The sequence below is a fragment of the Pan paniscus genome, chromosome 12 (genome assembly GCF_029289425.2).
Source record: "Pan paniscus chromosome 12, NHGRI_mPanPan1-v2.0_pri, whole genome shotgun sequence".
NCBI lineage: Eukaryota > Metazoa > Chordata > Mammalia > Primates > Hominidae > Pan > Pan paniscus.
In genome coordinates, this window is record NC_073261.2 from 38,700,337 (window position 1) to 38,720,552 (window position 20,216).

General features: G+C 37.0%; 1 protein-coding gene across 1 annotated transcript in view; it reads left to right on the plus strand.

The window, feature by feature from the left end:
• Positions 1 to 20,216, plus strand: part of EIF2AK3 (eukaryotic translation initiation factor 2 alpha kinase 3) — a 70,748-nt gene that overhangs the window by 24,553 nt on the left and 25,979 nt on the right. Inside the window, exons 3-10 of the mRNA XM_003805851.5 lie at positions 7,256 to 7,450; positions 9,509 to 9,642; positions 11,875 to 12,109; positions 12,322 to 12,484; positions 14,026 to 14,163; positions 14,821 to 14,943; positions 16,842 to 17,062; positions 19,354 to 19,466. Coding sequence (XP_003805899.3) covers positions 7,256 to 7,450; positions 9,509 to 9,642; positions 11,875 to 12,109; positions 12,322 to 12,484; positions 14,026 to 14,163; positions 14,821 to 14,943; positions 16,842 to 17,062; positions 19,354 to 19,466 — 1,322 coding nt within the window. The remainder of the gene's footprint in view (positions 1 to 7,255; positions 7,451 to 9,508; positions 9,643 to 11,874; positions 12,110 to 12,321; positions 12,485 to 14,025; positions 14,164 to 14,820; positions 14,944 to 16,841; positions 17,063 to 19,353; positions 19,467 to 20,216) is intronic.

A 20,216-nucleotide genomic window follows, 5' to 3' on the forward strand; every position in this document is an offset into this window, starting at 1 on the left:
GTATACATGTGTCATGGTGGTTTGCTGTACCTATCAACCCATCATCTAGGTTTTAAACCCCACATACATTAGGTGTTTGTCCTAATGCTCTTCCTCCCCTTGCTCCCCACCCCCGTCAGGCCCCAGTATGTGTTGTTCCCCTCCCTGTGTCCATGTGATCTCATTGTTCAACTCTCACTTACAAGTGAGAACATTAATGGTGTATTCATGTATTTCACATCTTCCCAATCTTAATGAGTTGTATCTTTTTATTTGTAAGTTGTAAGAATTATTTATTTGTAAATATTGTAAGAATGTTATTGTATTATCCTAGAAATGCTCTCTGGGGTTCTTAGGTGGGGCAGGGATGTGTGCCCCTTTAATAAATATTCTAGGATAATTGGTGTTTTACACTCTCTTTCTTCATGGCCTATGTTCATTCTTGCTTATCTCTACATTCAGTGAGTCTGCATCTTGCCACACTCTTTTTCTTACCCCCTCTTCTCCTTTTTAAACCTTGTTGCTTCTTAGCTTATACACAGAACTTGGCTTTTGTTAACTATCAGGGCCAGTGTGTTCCTTTTCCCTCTTTCCTGGTTAGGGAACACACTGGTCTCACCAAGTCTCCTGAACCCTTTTCAATTTTCAATTTTATAGTGGGTGAGTTACTTCTGGATACAATTTTTGGGATTTGAGAGTGTTTAATGCCTGAGTCACTAATCAAGAAAATGCTAGTGTATGCAAATCTGCTTCCAAAACCGAATGAGGAAAAGTTCTTTATAGAAAAATCCTAACTAGGCCGGGAGTAGTGGCTCACGCCTGTAATCCCAGCACTTTGAAAGGCTGAGGCAGGCAGATCACGAGGTCAGGAGACTGAGACCACCCTGGCTAACATGGTGAAACCCCGTCTCTACTAAAAATACAAAAAATTAGCCAGGCATGGTGGTAGGCACCTGTAGTCCCACCTACTCGGGAGGCTGAGGCAGGAGAATCACTTGAACCTGGGAGGTGGAGGTTGCAGTGAGCCGAGATTGCGCCACTACACTCCAGCCTGGGCGACAGAGCAAGACCCTATCTCAAAAAAAGAAAAGAAAAGAAAAAAAAAAAGAAAAATCTTAACTAATAAATGCAGAAAGAATGACAAAATTAGAAATTGCTATTCTAGTTCTTTTATTGAAATAGTAGGCCATCAAGCAATACTAAAATGGTAAAAAGTTGATGGGACACTTTAAATGGAGGGATCAGGCTGACTCCCCCAAACTCAAGTGATTGATAGTAACATCATTAAAAGTGGGGCATGCAAATACTATGTGCCTCCTAATATGGTATAGCATAGGGGCCAGCAAACTTTTCCTGTAAAGGGCCAGATGGTGCTTATCTTAGGCTTTGAGGATCATGTGGCCTTTAGTTGCAGCTAGAAAGCAGTCATAGACAGATACATAAATGAATGAATGTGTGGCTGTGTTCCAATAAAACTTTTCTTACAAAACAGGCATTAGGCTGGATTTGGCTCATGGGCTGTAGTTTGTAGACCCCTAATGTAATAGGAAGTGCGTAGCACCAGATACGAAGGCTTCTTGTCAAAACAACTGAACCTGCATCAGATCAAAGCTCCAAGTCTAATCATACTTTTCAGGAAATATAGGAAATAAAGGAACAAGTTAAATGACATGTAGAATCCTGACTGTGGGACATTCTATAGGACAGATAATCTGGTTTCTCAAGTAAATCAGTGCATAACAAAGGGGTTGAAAGAAGTTCCTTTGTGGAGGGAAAAGAATCAGATGTAATATGTAGACTTGGAATTCCTCATCATAAAGTAGATCTTTGAGATAATAGGAGAAATTTTAAAATTTGATGATTTTACTCCAGTAAACAAGTATATAGTAGGTGAGTGGAGATAGATGAAACAGTTGGCAAAATGTTGATAATCGTTGGAACTGGATGATAGATACATGGGGATTTATTAATCTCCACATTCTATATGCTTGAAATTTTTTATAACCAGTTAAAATAAAGTTGAATGTACTCCAAAAAGTGTGTGAGTCAGTTGGGGAGAGGGGTTGGCTGCATAGAAAAATAGGGAAGAATCAAATGGAAAACATTTTTTCTTATGGTTAGAGGAATTTTGTTTTTATTGCTGGTAGTGCTCATTTTAGTAGTAGTACTTCCTTTATTTTCTCATATGAAATTCCTTCCTCCACTTTAAAATTAAAGTTATTTTCACATTTTAATTTCAGATAGAAGTCCCTGATTGCAAGTGCCACTGGTATTCATTGTACCACTTAGGTTTTGTTAAGAAACAGAAACGGAATTACTTTACTAAACTGCTTTATGATTACACAGATAGACTCTGGGAGTTTGCTAGCACCTTTTATTTTAAATTATGAACGGGGAAAAAACAAATAAAGAAAATAAATACAAAAATTTAGACTTTTTAAAATGACTTAAGGGAGAAGCAAGTCACACAATAAGTTTGAGATGCAGAGCAGCGAATCAGAACAAATAGCTGCTTACATGAACAAATCAGTGGGATGTGAAAATGCATCACCGTAACCTACATTTTTTTCTACCAAGAGATTTGCAGCTGACTATCGGGTGACTCATTCCTATGCTTAGGGGGTGAGGTAATGCTATTGTGAAGGGTGATGTCATCTCTGTACCTGAACTGCATGCATATATTGCTTCTGTGGCTCTCAAGGAAAAGCTCCATCTGCTTTCACATATGCAGCCTGAAAGACTTGACAAGATTGGCACAAAGGTCAGCAGCCATGTGTATGACTCATAAGCAACCAATTAGTGAAGAGCAGCTATTTAAAAGTGAACTTTTAAAATCACAATCCAGAAATATGACATGATGATTCATTACTGAATCATAATGCCTTGTTGTTGTTTTGTGTTTTGCACTTACTGAGTTAATGCTGTTGAGCATTTAACTTTTAAAATAAGGAAGTTTTCTCAGTATGGTCAATGATATCAAATCTTGGATCTTTAAACTATATTTTTAATTGAAGATAAGGTTGGTTGGTCAGTCTGTTGGTTGATTGGCTGGTTTTACTTTTGGAGGTGCAGAGACCATCCTTAGGGCAAAAATGGATTCTATTTCATATTAGTTTGGCAGTTGATTTTTGCACTTAGGAGACATTGTATTCCCTAAGGACCCGCTACTGCTTTAGAGGAAAAGAGGTTTTTAATGGAAGAGGAAATAAGTCAAAATAAACGCTATCTGTTTACCGCAGACACACTTAACTCCTCTTCCTCTTTTAGTCATGCACACCTGCTTTCTCTGTTTATACTTTAACCTAATACTACTGTTGAGATGACCAATTAAAATATCTATTTTTAACTTTATTATTTGAATCTAGTGTTCTGGTAAATAAAATATAGAATATTTAACATAATATGGAGGTAGATAATGGTAAATACTTGATTTTCTATCTGATATGTAACTCAAAATAGAAGATCATATCGGCTAAATACTACTTATTGTTATTATAGGGTATGTGCATACTCTGACCTAAATTTGTTCTAATGGCAACTTCAAGTTGGACATTCTACAAAAGATAAAAATAAAGGTTTTAATTTTTGAGAATAAAATTTGTTATCTATTATCAGGAAATAGAAGGAAACAAAGAATAAAATAGTTATGCTAAGACTCTAAGGTAATATTAGGTAAGGTATATACCAGTGTCACTTGAGAACTTACTGAAAATCAAATGTTTTTTCAGTAATGAGTAACAGGAACCCTTAAATGTCTAGAATTATGGTAAACCTTCATTTAATGGTATGGTCTTGAGTTTGATTATAGAGCTCCTGCAAGACTCTTGAGTACCTTTCTTTTGTTTTTAAACTCTTGTTTGGAAATAATTTCAAACTACAGACAGTTGTACAATAAACGTGGTACCAAAAAAGAAAAAAAAAAACCTTATGTGCTCAGACTTTACCTACCCCAACCTGGTTGCCTGCTTTATATGCTTGCCCGTGTCCTCTTGCCCACTCTCACTCTTCTCCCCCATTCCCTCATACACACTTGTTTTTCTTGAAATATTTGAGGATAAGTTAAATATGCATCATGGCCCTTTACTCTTAAATACATCAGTGTATATTTCCTAATAGAGATATTCTCTTACATAACTACAAAAGTTATAAGCATTATCAATTTATATTAATACAATGCCTTACCATCCATATTCAAGTTTTGTCAGTTGACCTAATAATATCCTTTATAGCATCCTCTATGCCTAGTACAGCATCTAGTCTAGGGTCAGATATTGCATTTATTTGTCACATTAGCCTCTTTTAATCTAGTTTTTTTTTCACAGCCCTTTCTTTATCTGACATTGACATTTTTGAAGAATATGGTTTCTCTGTTATTTTTAAAATGGAATTTTCCTTACTTTGTGCTTGCCTGATGTTTCTTTGTGCTGAGATTCAGGTTGTGCATTCTTGGCTGGAATACTACATAGGTGATGCAGTCTCTCTCAGGGCATCTAATTCTCATTGATGATTTTTACTTTTGGTTATCCAATCAAGGTATTATCTCCACTATGTAATATATAACTTTTGTTTTTTAATTTCTTGTAACTAATAAGTACTCTGTAAGGAGACACCCTAGAACATGTAGATATTCTGTTCTTCATCAAAGTTTCCACCTCAGTTTAGCACCATTGCTGACTCTGGTATGACCCAGTCTTTACTGTGATGGTGGCAAAATGCTAATTTTTCCAACTCCAGCCCTTCCTTTTCCCTCATATATTATTTATTTTATCTGTTTGCTATTGGTATGAACATGTGAATTCCTATTTTAAAAAATTCACTACTTAATTATTTTGGTGCTTAATTGTCCCAGATTTGGCCAGTGGCCCTCACCCTTTTCAAGCACATCCTTGTTTTTTGAAAGAATAAGATGGTAAAGGCTCATCTCACATCTACACTGCCCCAGCCCTGGAATCTGCCATTTCTCTGAGGAGCCCTGGTTCCTTTTGGTGGAGAATGAAATTAGATAACAAAATTTGGGCACTGGGTATGAGTGCACTACTTTTACAGCCACTGTATAAACATAAATATAAACATTAGCTGACCTGGTAAGTATTTCTTGGAGGTACAGTGAACAATTTTTGAGGATATCACGGTGTCTCGGATTATAGTTACAGCAAAAAGGAAAGTTAAGGAATGGGAAGATTTTTGTCACTAAACTTACATTGCCAAAATTTTCTTAGATTTCAAAGCAAAAAAATACATGATGCTAGGTTGAGGGCTAGATAGGATTTCTGTGGACAAAGTTGGTATAGAAGGATGTTCCAGAAAGAAGAAATGACATTGACAATGACATAACTGAACAATATCAGTAACTTTAAATGTTGTGTTTAAATAACCATGCCTGATTTCCACCCATTGGGGGAGAACTAAAAGACAGGGATGAAAGGTTTATTTAAGGTCAGTTTTAGAGGACTTCGAATGTTCTCTAAAGGATTTTGGATCTTTAGAATTTGGGGTCTTTAGTAAGAAGATAATAGCTGTTGAAGATTTTTGAATAGTGTCATAACAAGCTTAACTCTGACTGAAAGAGATTAATCTGGAAGATACATAGAAGATTAAGGAAATTTCCAGTTAAGAACTGTAAAGAGGCTATTATAGTAGTTCAGGCAGGATTTGAACTGGATTTGAACTGGAAAATAATAAGGATTTGAACTGGAAAATGAAAGAAAGAAGTGAATTAGAATAGTGGTTTTTAATCTGTCTTCCAAAACCCCAGGTTTGAGGCAAAGTAGATGTGTGAGTTGAACACCAAATGAGAACTCTCAGTTACTGTATGCGAGTTTTCAAGTAAGTATCCCTTTAAAGAAAGCAATCTGCTGCTTAAAGAACAAAAAACTATGTAGAAAAATTGTGTTAACTCTTACTTCTCTCGTATTCCTGTTTCCTAAAGTTTTGAGCCTAGATAATCAGGAAAATAATTGTGTCATTAATTGATGTAGGTCAAATTATGCATTTTTTAAATGCCAAAGGTCAATGTCACAAAGACATGTACTAAAACTCTTACTGAAGAGATAAGATATTCTTGGCCAGAAGTCTTGGAATTATCCTGGACTCCTTTCTTTTGCTCATGCCATAAAGAGAATCCCATGAAATCCTGTTGGCTTTACCTTTCAATTATATCCCAAACCTGACTACCTTAAACAGCTCTACTGCTTATCAACTAACCTCTTACCTTCTGCCTGCTCTCTCTGCCTCCACTCTTGCCTCTCAGCCTGTTCACTTTCCTTGTGGTTTTTCAAACATGATGGGTATGCTTCCATCTAAGAGCCTTTGCAAAGCCTGGCCTGGCATGGTTAACTCTCTCACGTTAAGACTTTGCCCAAATGTTACTTTCTCAGTGGGGTCTACCCTAAGCTCTTTATTGATAATCCCCTCTCCACCCCATGCGTATTTACCATTCTCCCTTTATCTTGTTCCATTTTTTTAACGGCATTTATCACCTAACATACCATATAATTTACTTATTTATTAAGTTGTTTGTCTCGTGACACCAGAGTTTAACCTTCACAAAGGCAGTGATTTGTTTGCTTTGCTCACTGATCTATCCCAACCATCAGAATGTGCCAGGCCATAGGTAAGCCCTTAATAAGCATTGTTAAAAGAAGGGAGGGCAACTGAGAACACAAAACCAGTAAGCTTACTTACCAGGCTTCTCTAGCTCATTGCAGATTTGAGAAAGCAAATGAAAGAAGGGATGGGACACTACTTGAATCAGTATCTCTAAACCTGTGTTCCTTGGAGCTGAGTCTATGACAGTAATTGGCCTTGATAAAAATAGCCCTAGAAAATACTGCATATATTATCTATTTACACATTAAATATTCATATTACACATATTACACATAATCATGTTACACATTAACATACTAATGGCTATAAGAGCTCCTATAGTAACCTCTTCTTGAACTCACTTGATCATAAAACTCTCTTTTGGTAACTCACCTACCATTATGGGACCCTTTTGGCCCATAGTAAACTGAGTTTGAGAAAAATCTTACTAGAGTACTATGTGTAGGGCCTGGGAGTGATTGGCAGTTCTTTTAAATTACTTTTGGTTGATGGACTGCGCTGCTTCATGTGCTACTCAGAAGGAGGCTGGAGTACATCAGGATCAAGACTCCAGCTCTTAATTACTATTATTCTTTTAAAGGTATGATGCTTCTATTTTTCTGGGAGAAATAAGAAAAAAATAATAATTAATGTTATGGCCCTTTTAAAAAGTTAGCTTCTGTTTTAGGTATTTGGGAATAAGATGATCATTCCTTCCCTGGATGGAGACCTCTTCCAGTGGGACCGAGACCGTGAGAGCATGGAAACAGTTCCTTTCACAGTTGAATCACTTCTTGAATCTTCTTATAAATTTGGAGATGATGTTGTTTTGGTTGGAGGAAAATCTCTGACTACATATGGACTCAGTGCATATAGTGGAAAGGTAAGTGAAAATGCTGAATTTACTTTGGGGAAATCAGAATAAATTAGGGTAGAAAAAGTAATTTATTAAATTACACTTAGTTGAGGTTTATTGTAATTTTCCCCTGAGGTTGTCATTTGTTTTAATAAGAGAACTGTGAGGTAGGAAGGGGAAACTAATAACAGAATAAATGGCAGAGCCAGGAATAGCAGGAGGAAGAGAATTCATAAATATGGTCTACTGTGTCTCAGGTGTTTTTTTTTTTGTTTTTGTTTTTTTTTTTTTTGAGACAGAGTCTCACTCTGTTGCCCAGGCTGATCTCAGCTCATGGCAATCCCCACCCCCACCCCATTCCACACCCCCTCAGGTTCAAGTGGGTTCAAGCGATTCTTGTGCCTCAGCCTCCTGAGTAGCTAGGATTACAGGCACATGCCACCATGCTTGGCTAATTTTTGTATTCTTAGTAGAGACAGGGTTTTACTGTATTGCCAGGCTGGTCTCCAGCTTCTGGCCTTAAGGGATCTGCCCACTTCAGCCTCCCAAAGTGCTGGGATTATAAGCAGGAGCCACCATGCCCAGCCTCAGGTGCTTTTTTTTATACATTATTTTGCAATCTTCACAGTCTTCCTAAGTGTAACTTTCGTTTTTTTTTTTTTTTACATTTTGACAGATGAAGAACCTTATAAAGATTAATAGTAATCCTAATAAGAATAATTGATACTACTCATTTATAGGGTTTGATCCTATAATAAGGTGATCCAAGAGGAAAGTTTATACTCATTTTACAGATGAAGAAACTGAGACTTTAAAAGGTTCAGAAACTTCCACGGTCACATTTAACTTAGATCTATCTGACAACAAAGTCATGCTGTTAATAATCTAGACTTTCTCCAACATTAGCTCTTAGGATATAATCATAATATAATCTGCTTCTAAGATTGGGTCTTATAAATCCATTATCAAGAGTAGCTAATTAAAAGCATCCTTTCAACCAGGCAAGGTGGCTCACACTTGTAATCCTACCACTTTGGGAGGCCAAGGTGGGTGGATCACTTGAGGCCAGGAGTTCGAGACCAGCCTGGCCAACATGGTGAAACCCCATCTCTGCTAAAAATAAAAAAATTAGCTGGGGATGGTGGCGCACGCACGCCTGTAGTCCCAGCTAGTCAGGAGGCTGAGGTACGAGAATCACTTGAACCTGGGAGGTGGAGGTTGCAGTGAGCTGAGATCACACCACCGTGACGTGTAAACGGTTTATGTACAGACTTGGACTAAAATAAGGAAGAATAGAAACGTGGTCTTTTTACTCTTGCATTTTTCAACTTTAACAATTCCTTATCTAAGTGTTAGGCCCATAGCACTTTCTTGCTCTTGCAGATGCTTTTCTGCCTTCTCCACCCACCTGCATCTGCATTGTGTTGAGGAGGCCATGCCATCCTATCTGGCCGTTTTTTGAGCAAAGCACTTCAATCTCTGTTTACTTCGGTAGTCTCATCTGTAAACAACAGGATTGAACCCGATCACCTGGTTTTCTGATTTGATGTGCTGCTACATAATTCTGGTATTGTAGAAGGTATGCTTTTCGTGAGGATTTTAGTTTGGATCATATTAACTCTTCCTTTTTTCTTTAGTGAAAATTTGAGGCAGTTACTTTTGAATACAAAAAGCTCTCAGAAAAGTTTCAAATTTTTAAAAACCAAACACTTTTGTTATACAGAAACTCTAAGGTTGATTTTTTTTTAACTCACCTGAAATTTTATTAATGATATTGTAGAAAAGCTATCACAAGTAGCTATCCATTTCTTCTTGTATATTCTATGGAAATCTCCAAAGTAAGGCTAAAATTATGTAAATCCTTAAAATCATTCCCTGAAATAAATATTCATTGGTACTGTCATTGTTCTAAATAACTCATTTTAGGAGTTGGTAATCTAACTGATGCTTCTTATGACTTGAGTACTTCATACACATTTCCTTAGTTTCCTTTCACTTTTTAAAAATTACAGATTCCTTTAATATCTCTGATCTATTATGAGTTGTCTCCTTTTACTAATTTTGTATCTAATTTTGTCTTTTCAGGTGAGATATATCTGTTCAGCTCTGGGTTGTCGCCAATGGGATAGTGACGAAATGGAACAAGAGGAAGACATCCTGCTTCTACAGCGTACCCAAAAAACTGTTAGAGCTGTCGGACCTCGCAGTGGCAATGAGAAGTGTGTATTCAGATAGTGTTGCTGTTGGTATTATTTAGAAATACACCTAATACCAAAATTTATCAGATTTCTGTTTGTGGAGATTTTGACTATTTTGTTGCCTTAAAAGCATATATATATATATTTTTTTGATACGGAGTCTTGCTCTGTCGCCCAGGCTTGAGTACAGTGGCGTGATATTGGCTCACTGCAACCTCCACCTCCTGGGTTCAAGCGAATCTCCTGCCTCTGCCTCCCGAGTACCGGGGATTACAGGCACGTGCCACCACACCCAACTAATTTTTGTATTTTTAGTAGAGACGGGGTTTCACCATGTTGGCCAGGCTGGTGTCCAACTCCCGACATCAGGTGATCCAATGTGGGTCCTAAAATAAAAATGGTTTCATGGTTATTAACAAATTCTGAACTGAACTTCTCACCATATGCTTCGGGATATGAAAACCACAGGGGTTCTCATATGATAACTATTTATTAGTTTAGTCTCAGGTTAATGATTTTTTTTTTTTTTTTTTTTTTTTTTTGAGACCGAGTTTCACTCTTGTTGCCCAGGCTGGAGTGCAATGGCATGATCTTAGCTCACCACAACAGCCGCCTCCCGGGTTCAAGCAATTCTCCTGCCTCAGCCTCCTGAGTAGCTGGGATGACAGGCATGCGCCACCATACCCGGCTAATTTTGTATTTTTAGTAGAGATGGGGTTTCTCCACGTTGGTTAGGCTGGTCTCAAACTCCCAACCTCAGGTGATCTACCCACCTCAGACTCCCAAAGTGCTAGGATTACAGGCATGAGCCACGGTGCCTGGCCTAATGATATTTTTTATAGCAATCTCATCATTCAAAGTTCTTTGAATACAGAAAGATGTTAAGACAAAATTGATGTGTTTCTTTGAGCTTGAACTTATTTGACTCTCTAATTATGTCTAGTAGGTAGTTTCATAGTTTGATTATCTCAATTTTAAAATAATAATCATCTTATTCAATTTTCTTGAAGTATTAAAACATTTATTTAGCCTAATACCTTTCTGTTTCCTTCTTTAAATAATGAACCCCTTATGTAATTTTTATATTTAAATATGTGATTAAAAAATGTGATACCTAGATTAGATATGCTGATTCTACATCAAATGCTTGATTTTTTTTTAAACCTAATATTTAAGTTTTAAATTGCCTGTGTAGTAAAAATAACTTTAGATTCCATCTTTATCTTTTGAAAATGAACCAGACTTTCGGGTTTTGTCTGATCCGATGCAGTGTAATTCAGTTTCCTTTCCTGAAAACTGTTTTCTCAAACTCAGTTAAGAATGCATTTATTCTTTCTACTTTGGACTATGAATAGGGCTTTGCATTTACAGACAACTTGACCTTCTTTATCCTGACTGGATTTTGTTTTTTTAAGTGTTTGAGTGCTTACTGGGAGCTCAGCCACCATAGCAGCAGATGTCCAACTTAACAGAATTTTGAGTTACCAGAATAGGAAGGATCTGGGTTTCTAAGATCCATGATTCTTTAAAATATAATTATTTCCATAAATGTCAGAATTCTTAACTATGCCATTTTATATCTAAGTGAAAAGACACAATACTCTCAGTAGTTGAGTGATTTTTCTATTTACTAATTATAGAGGAAACATTATTACTGCCACTTTAGGATAAGACTGCTGAAACTTACTTAGGAAAGGGTAAATGACTTGCCACATCTTGTTCAGTGGAGATCCAAGATTGGGGCTGAGGTATCCTGGATCACATTGCCTTTTTGAGGCCATGTTTTAGTATGAATTTAAGACTGGTGCATTCATCTTGACTTTTACACTGGTTTGTTAGGGCATATTAATTTTGCTGTACTTAATGAAATGTATCCTGCCTTTAATTAAGAGGTAAGGCAGACTGTGTGCTACCTCATTTTAAGGTGACATTGATGTGTTTGGGGAAAATCACTCTGATGTAGAAGTACAAACATTTGTAAGTTTTTGAGAGAAAATCTGTCCCTTAGCTGTTGTAAGGGACACATCAAGTCAGTCCACAACCCTCAAAACCATTGTGTCTGAAGGGTCAGGACAAAGTTCTTGTGGGCCCTCTTGTGGCATAAATCAGTAGAGCACTCTTTTCCAGAAGGTTATGTTGTTAGTTTTCTCATCACATAATTTTAGTATTTGCTTCTTCAATCTAGAAGAGTTCTATATTATTTTGTCATTTCTTTAAATGTAAATTTCTAAAACACACCTTTGTAAATTTAAGGTGGAATTTCAGTGTTGGCCACTTTGAACTTCGGTATATTCCAGACATGGAAACGAGAGCCGGATTTATTGAAAGCACCTTTAAGCCCAATGAGAACACAGAAGAGTCTAAAATTATTTCAGATGTGGAAGAACAGGAAGCTGCCATAATGGACATAGTGATAAAGGTTTCGGTTGCTGACTGGAAAGTTATGGCATTCAGTAAGAAGGGAGGACATCTGGAATGGGAGTACCAGGTACCTAACACCACTGAGGATTTAAAATACGGTTCCTCCTCTCCCAGTCTGACCAAACTTATTGATTGGGTGGAACGAAATTACTACTACTTGGGGCTCTCAGCTTGTTCTCTGTGCTTTTATAAATTTGTGATTTTAAATGGTATTTTATGGGTTGGAACTATATAACTACTGCTTGAATTATTTAAGACCTTTTTTCCATTTTTGTTTAGTTTTGTACTCCAATTGCATCTGCCTGGTTACTTAAGGATGGGAAGGTCATTCCCATCAGTCTTTTTGATGATACAAGTTATACATCTAATGATGATGTTTTAGAAGATGAAGAAGACATTGTAGAAGCTGCCAGAGGAGCCACAGAAAACAGTGTTTACTTGGGTGAGTAAATGTATCTTATCTAACGATAGTACACATTGACATCTAGATTTTCTTCTTACATTGTTCCTTCCTACTTCAGGAGTGCCTGTAGTAGTTTTAAATCCTAATATCATCTCTGATGTAGGTTGCCCTTGAGATTTATACTTCGATTTCCATTCCTGCTACTTTTCCATTTGTCCAATTCTGAAAATTTTTTTGTTGCTGTTGGAGATGGAGTTTCACTCTTGTCGCCCAGGCTAGAGTGCGATGGCATGATCTCTGCTCACTGCAACCTCCGCCTCCTGGGTTCAAGCGATTCTCCTGCCTCAGCCTCCTAAGTAGCTGGGATTACTGGCACCTGCCACCATGCCCAGCTAATTTTTGTATTTTTAGTAGAGATGGGATTTCACCACATTGGCCAGAATATAGTGCACCTGACCTCAGGTGATCCACCCACCTCGGCCTCCCAAAGTGCTGGGATTACAGGCATGAGCCACCACGCCCAGCCCAATTCTGAAATTTTTAATTACTGTCGCATATTCTTTTTCTCTGAGGTCTATATTAGAAAGTCTTAGAAATATTCTCATTATATAACATGATTTCAAATTACTCATTAGCCAAGAATGGTGGCACGCACCTGTAATCCTAGCTACTCCAGAGGCTGAGATGGGAGGATCGCTTGACCCCAGGAGTTAGAGCCTACCCCAAACTATAATCATGTCACTGCATTCCTGCCTGGGTGACAGGACAACACTCTGTCTGTTTATATATATATAATTATTTATAAGTAATTACATATATGTATTACATATATAATTATTTATATGTAATTACATATAAAATATATAGTTAGGTATATATCCTCAAAGTCTATAATTTTCTGTATTTGTATTTGCATCCATATTAGTTTGTGACCCTCCCCTCTTTAAGATTAGATTTCTTTCTTTTTTATCAGTGCATCTGTACAACTGATCTAAAAAATAAAACTCTGGTGTGCTTCTGGGCAATTGAAAGCCTTTAATATTATAAATTTTGAAAACTCTTGGATCTAATTTGAACTAGTCTGCATCATCAAATACTCATAAAATTCTATAAGCTCTGACAATGTGCCATCCACCTGTTGGTTTGAATGAAAAGCAAGAATTTGAAGGAATAACATGTCATTTGTGTTATGATAGTATTTAACTGAATTGTTAGCAATATTTCTAGAATTATAGGTGTTTAGGTAAACTTTCTTGAGAAAGTTACTTAGTGTAAGCTATTTGTTTTGTGAGAGTACAGTGACTTATCTTTGAATTTTTCTACTGGAACAATTTTCCTGTATTACTGAAAATGTGCTATTATTCAGTGAGAAATATCATATGGACCTTTTGTGTAACTTTCCCTCCCTGTTTTTGTTGAATAAACATTGAGTTTATCTTTGAGTGCTTCAAGCATGTTTCTTCTTTGACAAGAGTTTTGTGGTATATGTAGAAATAACTGGAATTAATGTAATTTTATTTAATTAAAAAAACCTTTTTAAAAAAATCAATGCATAATTGACAATGTTCTGGTTGATTCAGGAATGTATAGAGGCCAGCTGTATCTGCAGTCATCAGTCAGAATTTCAGAAAAGTTTCCTTCAAGTCCCAAGGCTTTGGAGTCTGTCAATGAAAACGCAATTATTCCTTTGCCAACAATCAAATGGAAACCCTTAATTCGTAAGTGAATTGTAAACTTTTCTAAATACTGTTAGTGTTCAGAGACCTAATCCTGACTGTCTTTGCCCTAGTTTTGAATACTGCAGAGATAAGAACTGTTATATACTTTATATTTTATTAATAAACCATGATGGTATTTCAGATGTTAATAATGAATTTTTATTTTCATTTAGAGCATCATTTCTTGGAAGCAGCAGTTGCTTCTAAAAAATGTTAATCAAATATTTCTCTATACAACTTAGAAAAACTCTTAATCATTCCCTGACCATGCCAAAGTAACATTTAGCGCTTAACATACTTATATTAAGACTGTTTAGGCAAAAGTTATCTGGTTAGCACATCATGTTCTTTGAGACATGAACGAATAGAAATCAAATACTGTGCACCTACTTCTTTCATTATCTTTCTAAACCTTGTACGTGTTTTTTACTACATATGTCATGTCATATTTTAATTGTTTGTTTAAACAACTCAGATTCTCTGTAAAACTGTGCTTTTCAAAGGCAAGAGCTCTGGGCCATTTGTTTAACTTATATGTTTGAACTGAATTATGGTTGAATATCAGTTTATTCAATTAAGCACGTGCATTTTTATTCAAGTCATAACAGTTCAGACTTAAGAAATATTATTATTAAGAAAATAATAATTTTCTTTTAGATTCTCCTTCCAGAACTCCTGTCTTGGTAGGATCTGATGAATTTGACAAATGTCTCAGTAATGATAAGTTTTCTCATGAAGAATATAGTAATGGTGCACTTTCAATCTTGCAGTATCCGTATGGTAAGTGAAAATACTGAGTTTTATTTATTTTTTAATTTGAAATTAATAGAATTCAAATGAAGAAAAGTCGATTAGAGTATAGACAATAAAACATCTTGGGAGACAATTTCATGAATGATTACTAAGCATACAAGCTCCAAAGTTAGGTTGCCAGTGTTCAGATCCCATTTTTGCCACATGCTAGGTTGGGCACATCTAACTCCCCTGTGTCTCAATTTCTTTATCTGTAAAATTAGAATAATCTAATATCTATGTATTGAGTTATTGGGAGGCCTAAATGAGATAACGCAGGCAAAGTCTCAGTTAACATCATACGTGGCACATAGTGTCAGTAAACATTGGTTCTCGTTATTAGCTCTTATTTATCAGACTATATTATGTAGGCTGTATAGTTGCCTGTATAATGAAGAAAATGTGTTTTTCATAAAACTACATGAAAATGATGCACAATGAGGTTATTTTCTTACTCAGACAAGAGAAATTAGTGCAAAAGTCAAGAATAGGTGAGATTTGGCATGAAATACATTTTCTATTTAGTAAGCAGCAGTTTTTTGAAGTTAGGATATATTCAGATATGAAAGCCTTTTAAACAGTTGTGTAATTAAGAAGTCCTCAAATCTGTATCAGGTAAACACGTAGACTCCTCATCAGTTACCCTAGATGTTAGCACTGGAAAGTTATTATATAAATTAAATTGATTAAAAAAAATGGCTCTGAACTAGAAACAGCAGCCTTTATCTTTTTTTTTTTTTTTTTTTTTTTTTTTTTGAGATGGAGTTTCGCTCTGTCACCCAGGCTGGAGTGCAGTGGCACAATCTCGGCTCACTACAACCTCCACCTCCTGGGTTCAAGCGATTCTTCTGCCTCAGCCTCCCGAGTAGCTGGGACTACAGATGCACACCACCACGCCCAGCTAATTTTTGTATTTTTAGTAGAGACGGAGTTTCACCATATTGGCCAGGCTGTTCTCGAACTCCTGACCTTGTGATCCACTTGCCTCGGCCTCCCAAAGTGTCTGGATTACAGGCGTGAGCCACTGCGCCCGGCTCCTTTATCTTGATATTGATCAAAAGACAAGTTAGGCTGGGAGTGGTGGCTCATGCCTGTAATCCCAGCACTTTGGGAGGCTGAGGCGGGTGGATCACTTGAGGTCAGGAGTTCAAGACCAGCCTGGCCAACATGGTGAAACCCCATCTTTACTAAAAATACAAAAATTAGCCAGGCATTGTGGTACACATGTGTAGTCCCAGCTGCTCAGGAGGCTGAGGCAGGGGGATCACCTGAGTCCAGGAGACAGAGGTTGCAGTGAGGCAAGATCACTGCACTCCAGCCTGGGCAACAGAGCAAGACCCTGTCTCAAAAAAAAAGGCAAGATAAAAGAGAACTGTGTAATCTGACCACATAGTACAAAATAGAAGACAAAAAAAGACAGGCTATTTTTCTGGGACAAACTCATTTTGACAGCCTAAACTGAACCAAACAGCATGGATGTTTTCCTTTCATTTTGTGAAGAATGATTGGTGGTAAAATTTGGTATTTTATTGATAACCAAACAAAAGGAAAGCTAAAAATACCCTGAAGGAAGATTGAGTATTAATTCTTATATTTAAAGAATTGAATTATTAATGAGGTTATTAATGGAGTAGCCCTTAAGATTTTTTTCTAGTCTTATTACTTAATATAAAGAAAATTTAATATGCTTATAGGATAAAGGAAAATGTCTATGTTTACGGGAGAAAAATGAGACAAATTAAGATGTTTAAAATACATTAAAGAAGAGAGACAAAACTTAAAAGGAATTAATGTGATAAGTCACAGGAAAATGGATAAATTTGAATAAAGACGGGCCTATTTTTGATTACCTTTAAAAAAAACCGTTTTAATGTTTCTATTTGAAGATAATGGTTATTATCTACCATACTACAAGAGGGAAAGGAACAAACGAAGCACACAGATTACAGTCAGATTCCTCGACAACCCACATTACAACAAGAATATCCGCAAAAAGGATCCTGTTCTTCTTTTACACTGGTGGAAAGAAATAGTTGCAACGATTTTGTTTTGTATCATAGCAACAACGTTTATTGTGCGCAGGCTTTTCCATCCTCATCCTCACAGGGTAAGAATCATGGTTGCTTACTGTCTGGTTTCCACTTCCCCACCTCCTATTTGCTTCTCAACCCATCACAGTCTGGCTTCCATCCCTACTGCTCCACCGAAGCTACTCTTGCCAAAGTTCTCAGTGATCTTCCTTGTATTAAATGTAATGGACATTTTTCAGTCCTTATCTAACTGAACCTCTTTGTATTTGACACTGTTGAACATCTCCCTTTGACCTTTCTTGCCTGACTTCCTTGACACCATGCTCTCCTGGTCTCCTTGGGTGTGATGTGGATGCTTCAGGACCTGATCTTTCTCATCCTCTCAGTATTGTTGGTATTCCTCAGCACTCCCTCTTTTCACTGTTCATCCCACAAACTCTCCTTAGATGGTCTTCCCTACTTTCCCAGCTCCAATCTTCTTATATACTAATGGTTCCCAAATCTGTTTCTCTGGAACAGCTATCTAGTAAGTGCTACACAGGCACTTCAAATGAGCCATATCTCAGACTGTCCTCATTTCCACTCCCATTCCCCTCCCCTCCCCAGCCTGTTCTAGCATTTTTCTCTCTCAAAGAAATGTACTGCCGTATGCAGTCACTAAAGCCATGAAATCATTTTGCTCTCCCTTATCAGTCACCAAGTTCTGTCGAATCCTTCCTCCTAGATATCTTCACATTTTTCTTCTTCTCTATGTGTCAGTTTTCATTTCCGCAGCACAAATACCATCATCACACCTCTCCTGAATCACTGAAATAACTTCTAACTGGCCTCTGTGCCCCTAGTCCTCAGGCTATCTCCAGTCCATTCTCCACACCCTAACTCTAGCTGCATTTCTGGGCTTAAAAACCTCTAATACCTGACCCTCCTCCCCATTGTTAGGCTCAAGTCCAACCTTCTCAAAACATGCAAGGTTCTGAATGATTCGTACCCTGCCTGCACATGACCCATCCTTCACTGGTACCCTAATCCCTTCCTCCCCTCCACCGTGCTCGGTCACTAGGCTGAGCTGCTTTCAGTCCTTCCTGTAGACCGTGCTCTCGCTTAGCCTGGTGGTGCTCATCCCTCTAACCTCGCCTTGGAACCTTGTTCCCTACCTCCTCTCCCTTCCCTCTCAAATATTAACTCCTGGGTAATATCTTTTAGTTTGAAATTAGTTGCCATGTCCCCTGGGAAGTCTTCTTTAACCTCTTATTTCTGAGTTAGATTTCCTGCCTATGTCTACACTCTGTACTCCTCTTACTAGAGTATTTACTAAAATATTTAATAGGTAATTCCTAATTTCTCTCTCTACCTCTAGACTGTACATTCTTTTTTTTTTTTTTCCAGAGACAGGGTCTCACTCATCTCACTCTGTCACCCAAGCTGGAATGCAGTGGCACCATCTCAGCTCACTGCAACCTCCGCCTCCTGGGTTCAAGCAATTCTTGTTCTTCAGCCTCCCGAGTAGCTGGGACTATTGGCATATACCACCACACCCAGCTAATTTTTGTATTTTTTGTAGAGATGGGGTTTCATTATGTTGGTCAGGCTGGTCTGGAACTCCTGGCCTCAAGTGATCTGCCCACCTCAGCTTTCCAAAGTGTTGGGATTACAGGCATGAGCCACCATGCCTGGCCTAGACTGTACATTCTTAAGGACAAGAACCAGTCTACACTGTTTACCACCATCTCCTCAGCCCCTTACACAGTGCTTGGCACATAATTGGAGCTCAGTAAAGATTTGTTGAAAGAATCAGTGACTAAACAGGTGACCCACAGTGCCCCAATTTGACCATGATAATTATTAACATCCTCTAAAACATCTTTTAGGAGATGTTGGTAAAGAGGCATTGCCTGATTTAATTTCCTGTTCTTAAAAGCATTTTAATGCAATCTATGAAACTGGTTAGGAAGGAAATCTCTCTAGTCTTTTTGTTGTTGTTGTTGTTGTTACTGGGTTTTTTGTTTGTTTGCTTTTTTTCCCTACCTCATTTTGTCAAAAGAAATCACTCTAGTCTTGCCCAGGAGTTTGTGTTTATGCTTACATGTGTGCATTGTCTTTCTATCTAGTTATGTATCATGCTGTACATATGACATACCCACATTATAAAGAAACAAAATCCCCTCAAAGACTGGAGGGATAGCAATGGGAAGATAAACTTTTTTTCTTTTATAATAAAGCAAAATGCTGCACTTTGTTTTCATAATGCTTTTATTTTTCTTGATGCTACTTATGTATTTTTCAGTGTTGTTTATTTTATAACCTAAAATTGTTAGCTAACTTCAGTTCAGCTTTGTACTGGTAGTGATTTTGTTTTTCACCTTATCAGCAAAGGAAGGAATCTGAAACTCAGTGTCAAACTGAAAATAAATATGATTCCGTAAGTGGTGAAGCCAATGACAGTAGCTGGAATGACATAAAAAACTCTGGATATATATCACGGTAAGAGTCTTATAAAATACAACCATCTTAATCAAAGAAGAAATGACCTAAGATCTTGTTTAACTTTTTTTTTTGATGTGTGGATATCTAGAAAAATAATAGGCTTAACCCTCAATAAATAAATAAATTCAGGTAACTTAAATGTATTAAAAGTGGTATATACCCTAAGAAAGATAAAAATAGAGTGTTACAGGAATTTAGAATTTCAGCTACCAAATTAAGTTCTTATTCAAGTAACTTAGTTATTTAGGGTCTACTATGTACTAGGATTAGCATTTATAGTACCAGATAATAATTAGGTTTATAAGAGTGTGACATGAGTCTCCACGTTTCGGAATCCTCATTTATTTTCATTATTGTTCTATCTGTAATAGGAAGTAGAAATATAGGGAAAAAAACACTAATAGAACAGATAGTTTTTAAAAGCAGAAGGGGGAGATGGATTAGCTAAAAGTAGGCAGTTTAAATAAAAGTAAAGAAGCTATTAGCAATCTCTCAAGTATAAAATGTCACCTTTGATGCATTGTGATAACTGGAAATGGTGTTATGGTTTATTTTTCATATTACATGGATTATACCTATTTTTCTCTTTGTCTTGATAGCATACTTCTTATCACTTTAGTGATATGGGGACAAGGAAAAGACATGGAACTATACTGCTTAATATCTAGGGTAATGATTTTATGGCAGAAAAGATTGAAAATAATAGATAAATATGTATATTGGGGCCCTCCAAGGAAACAGAAATGA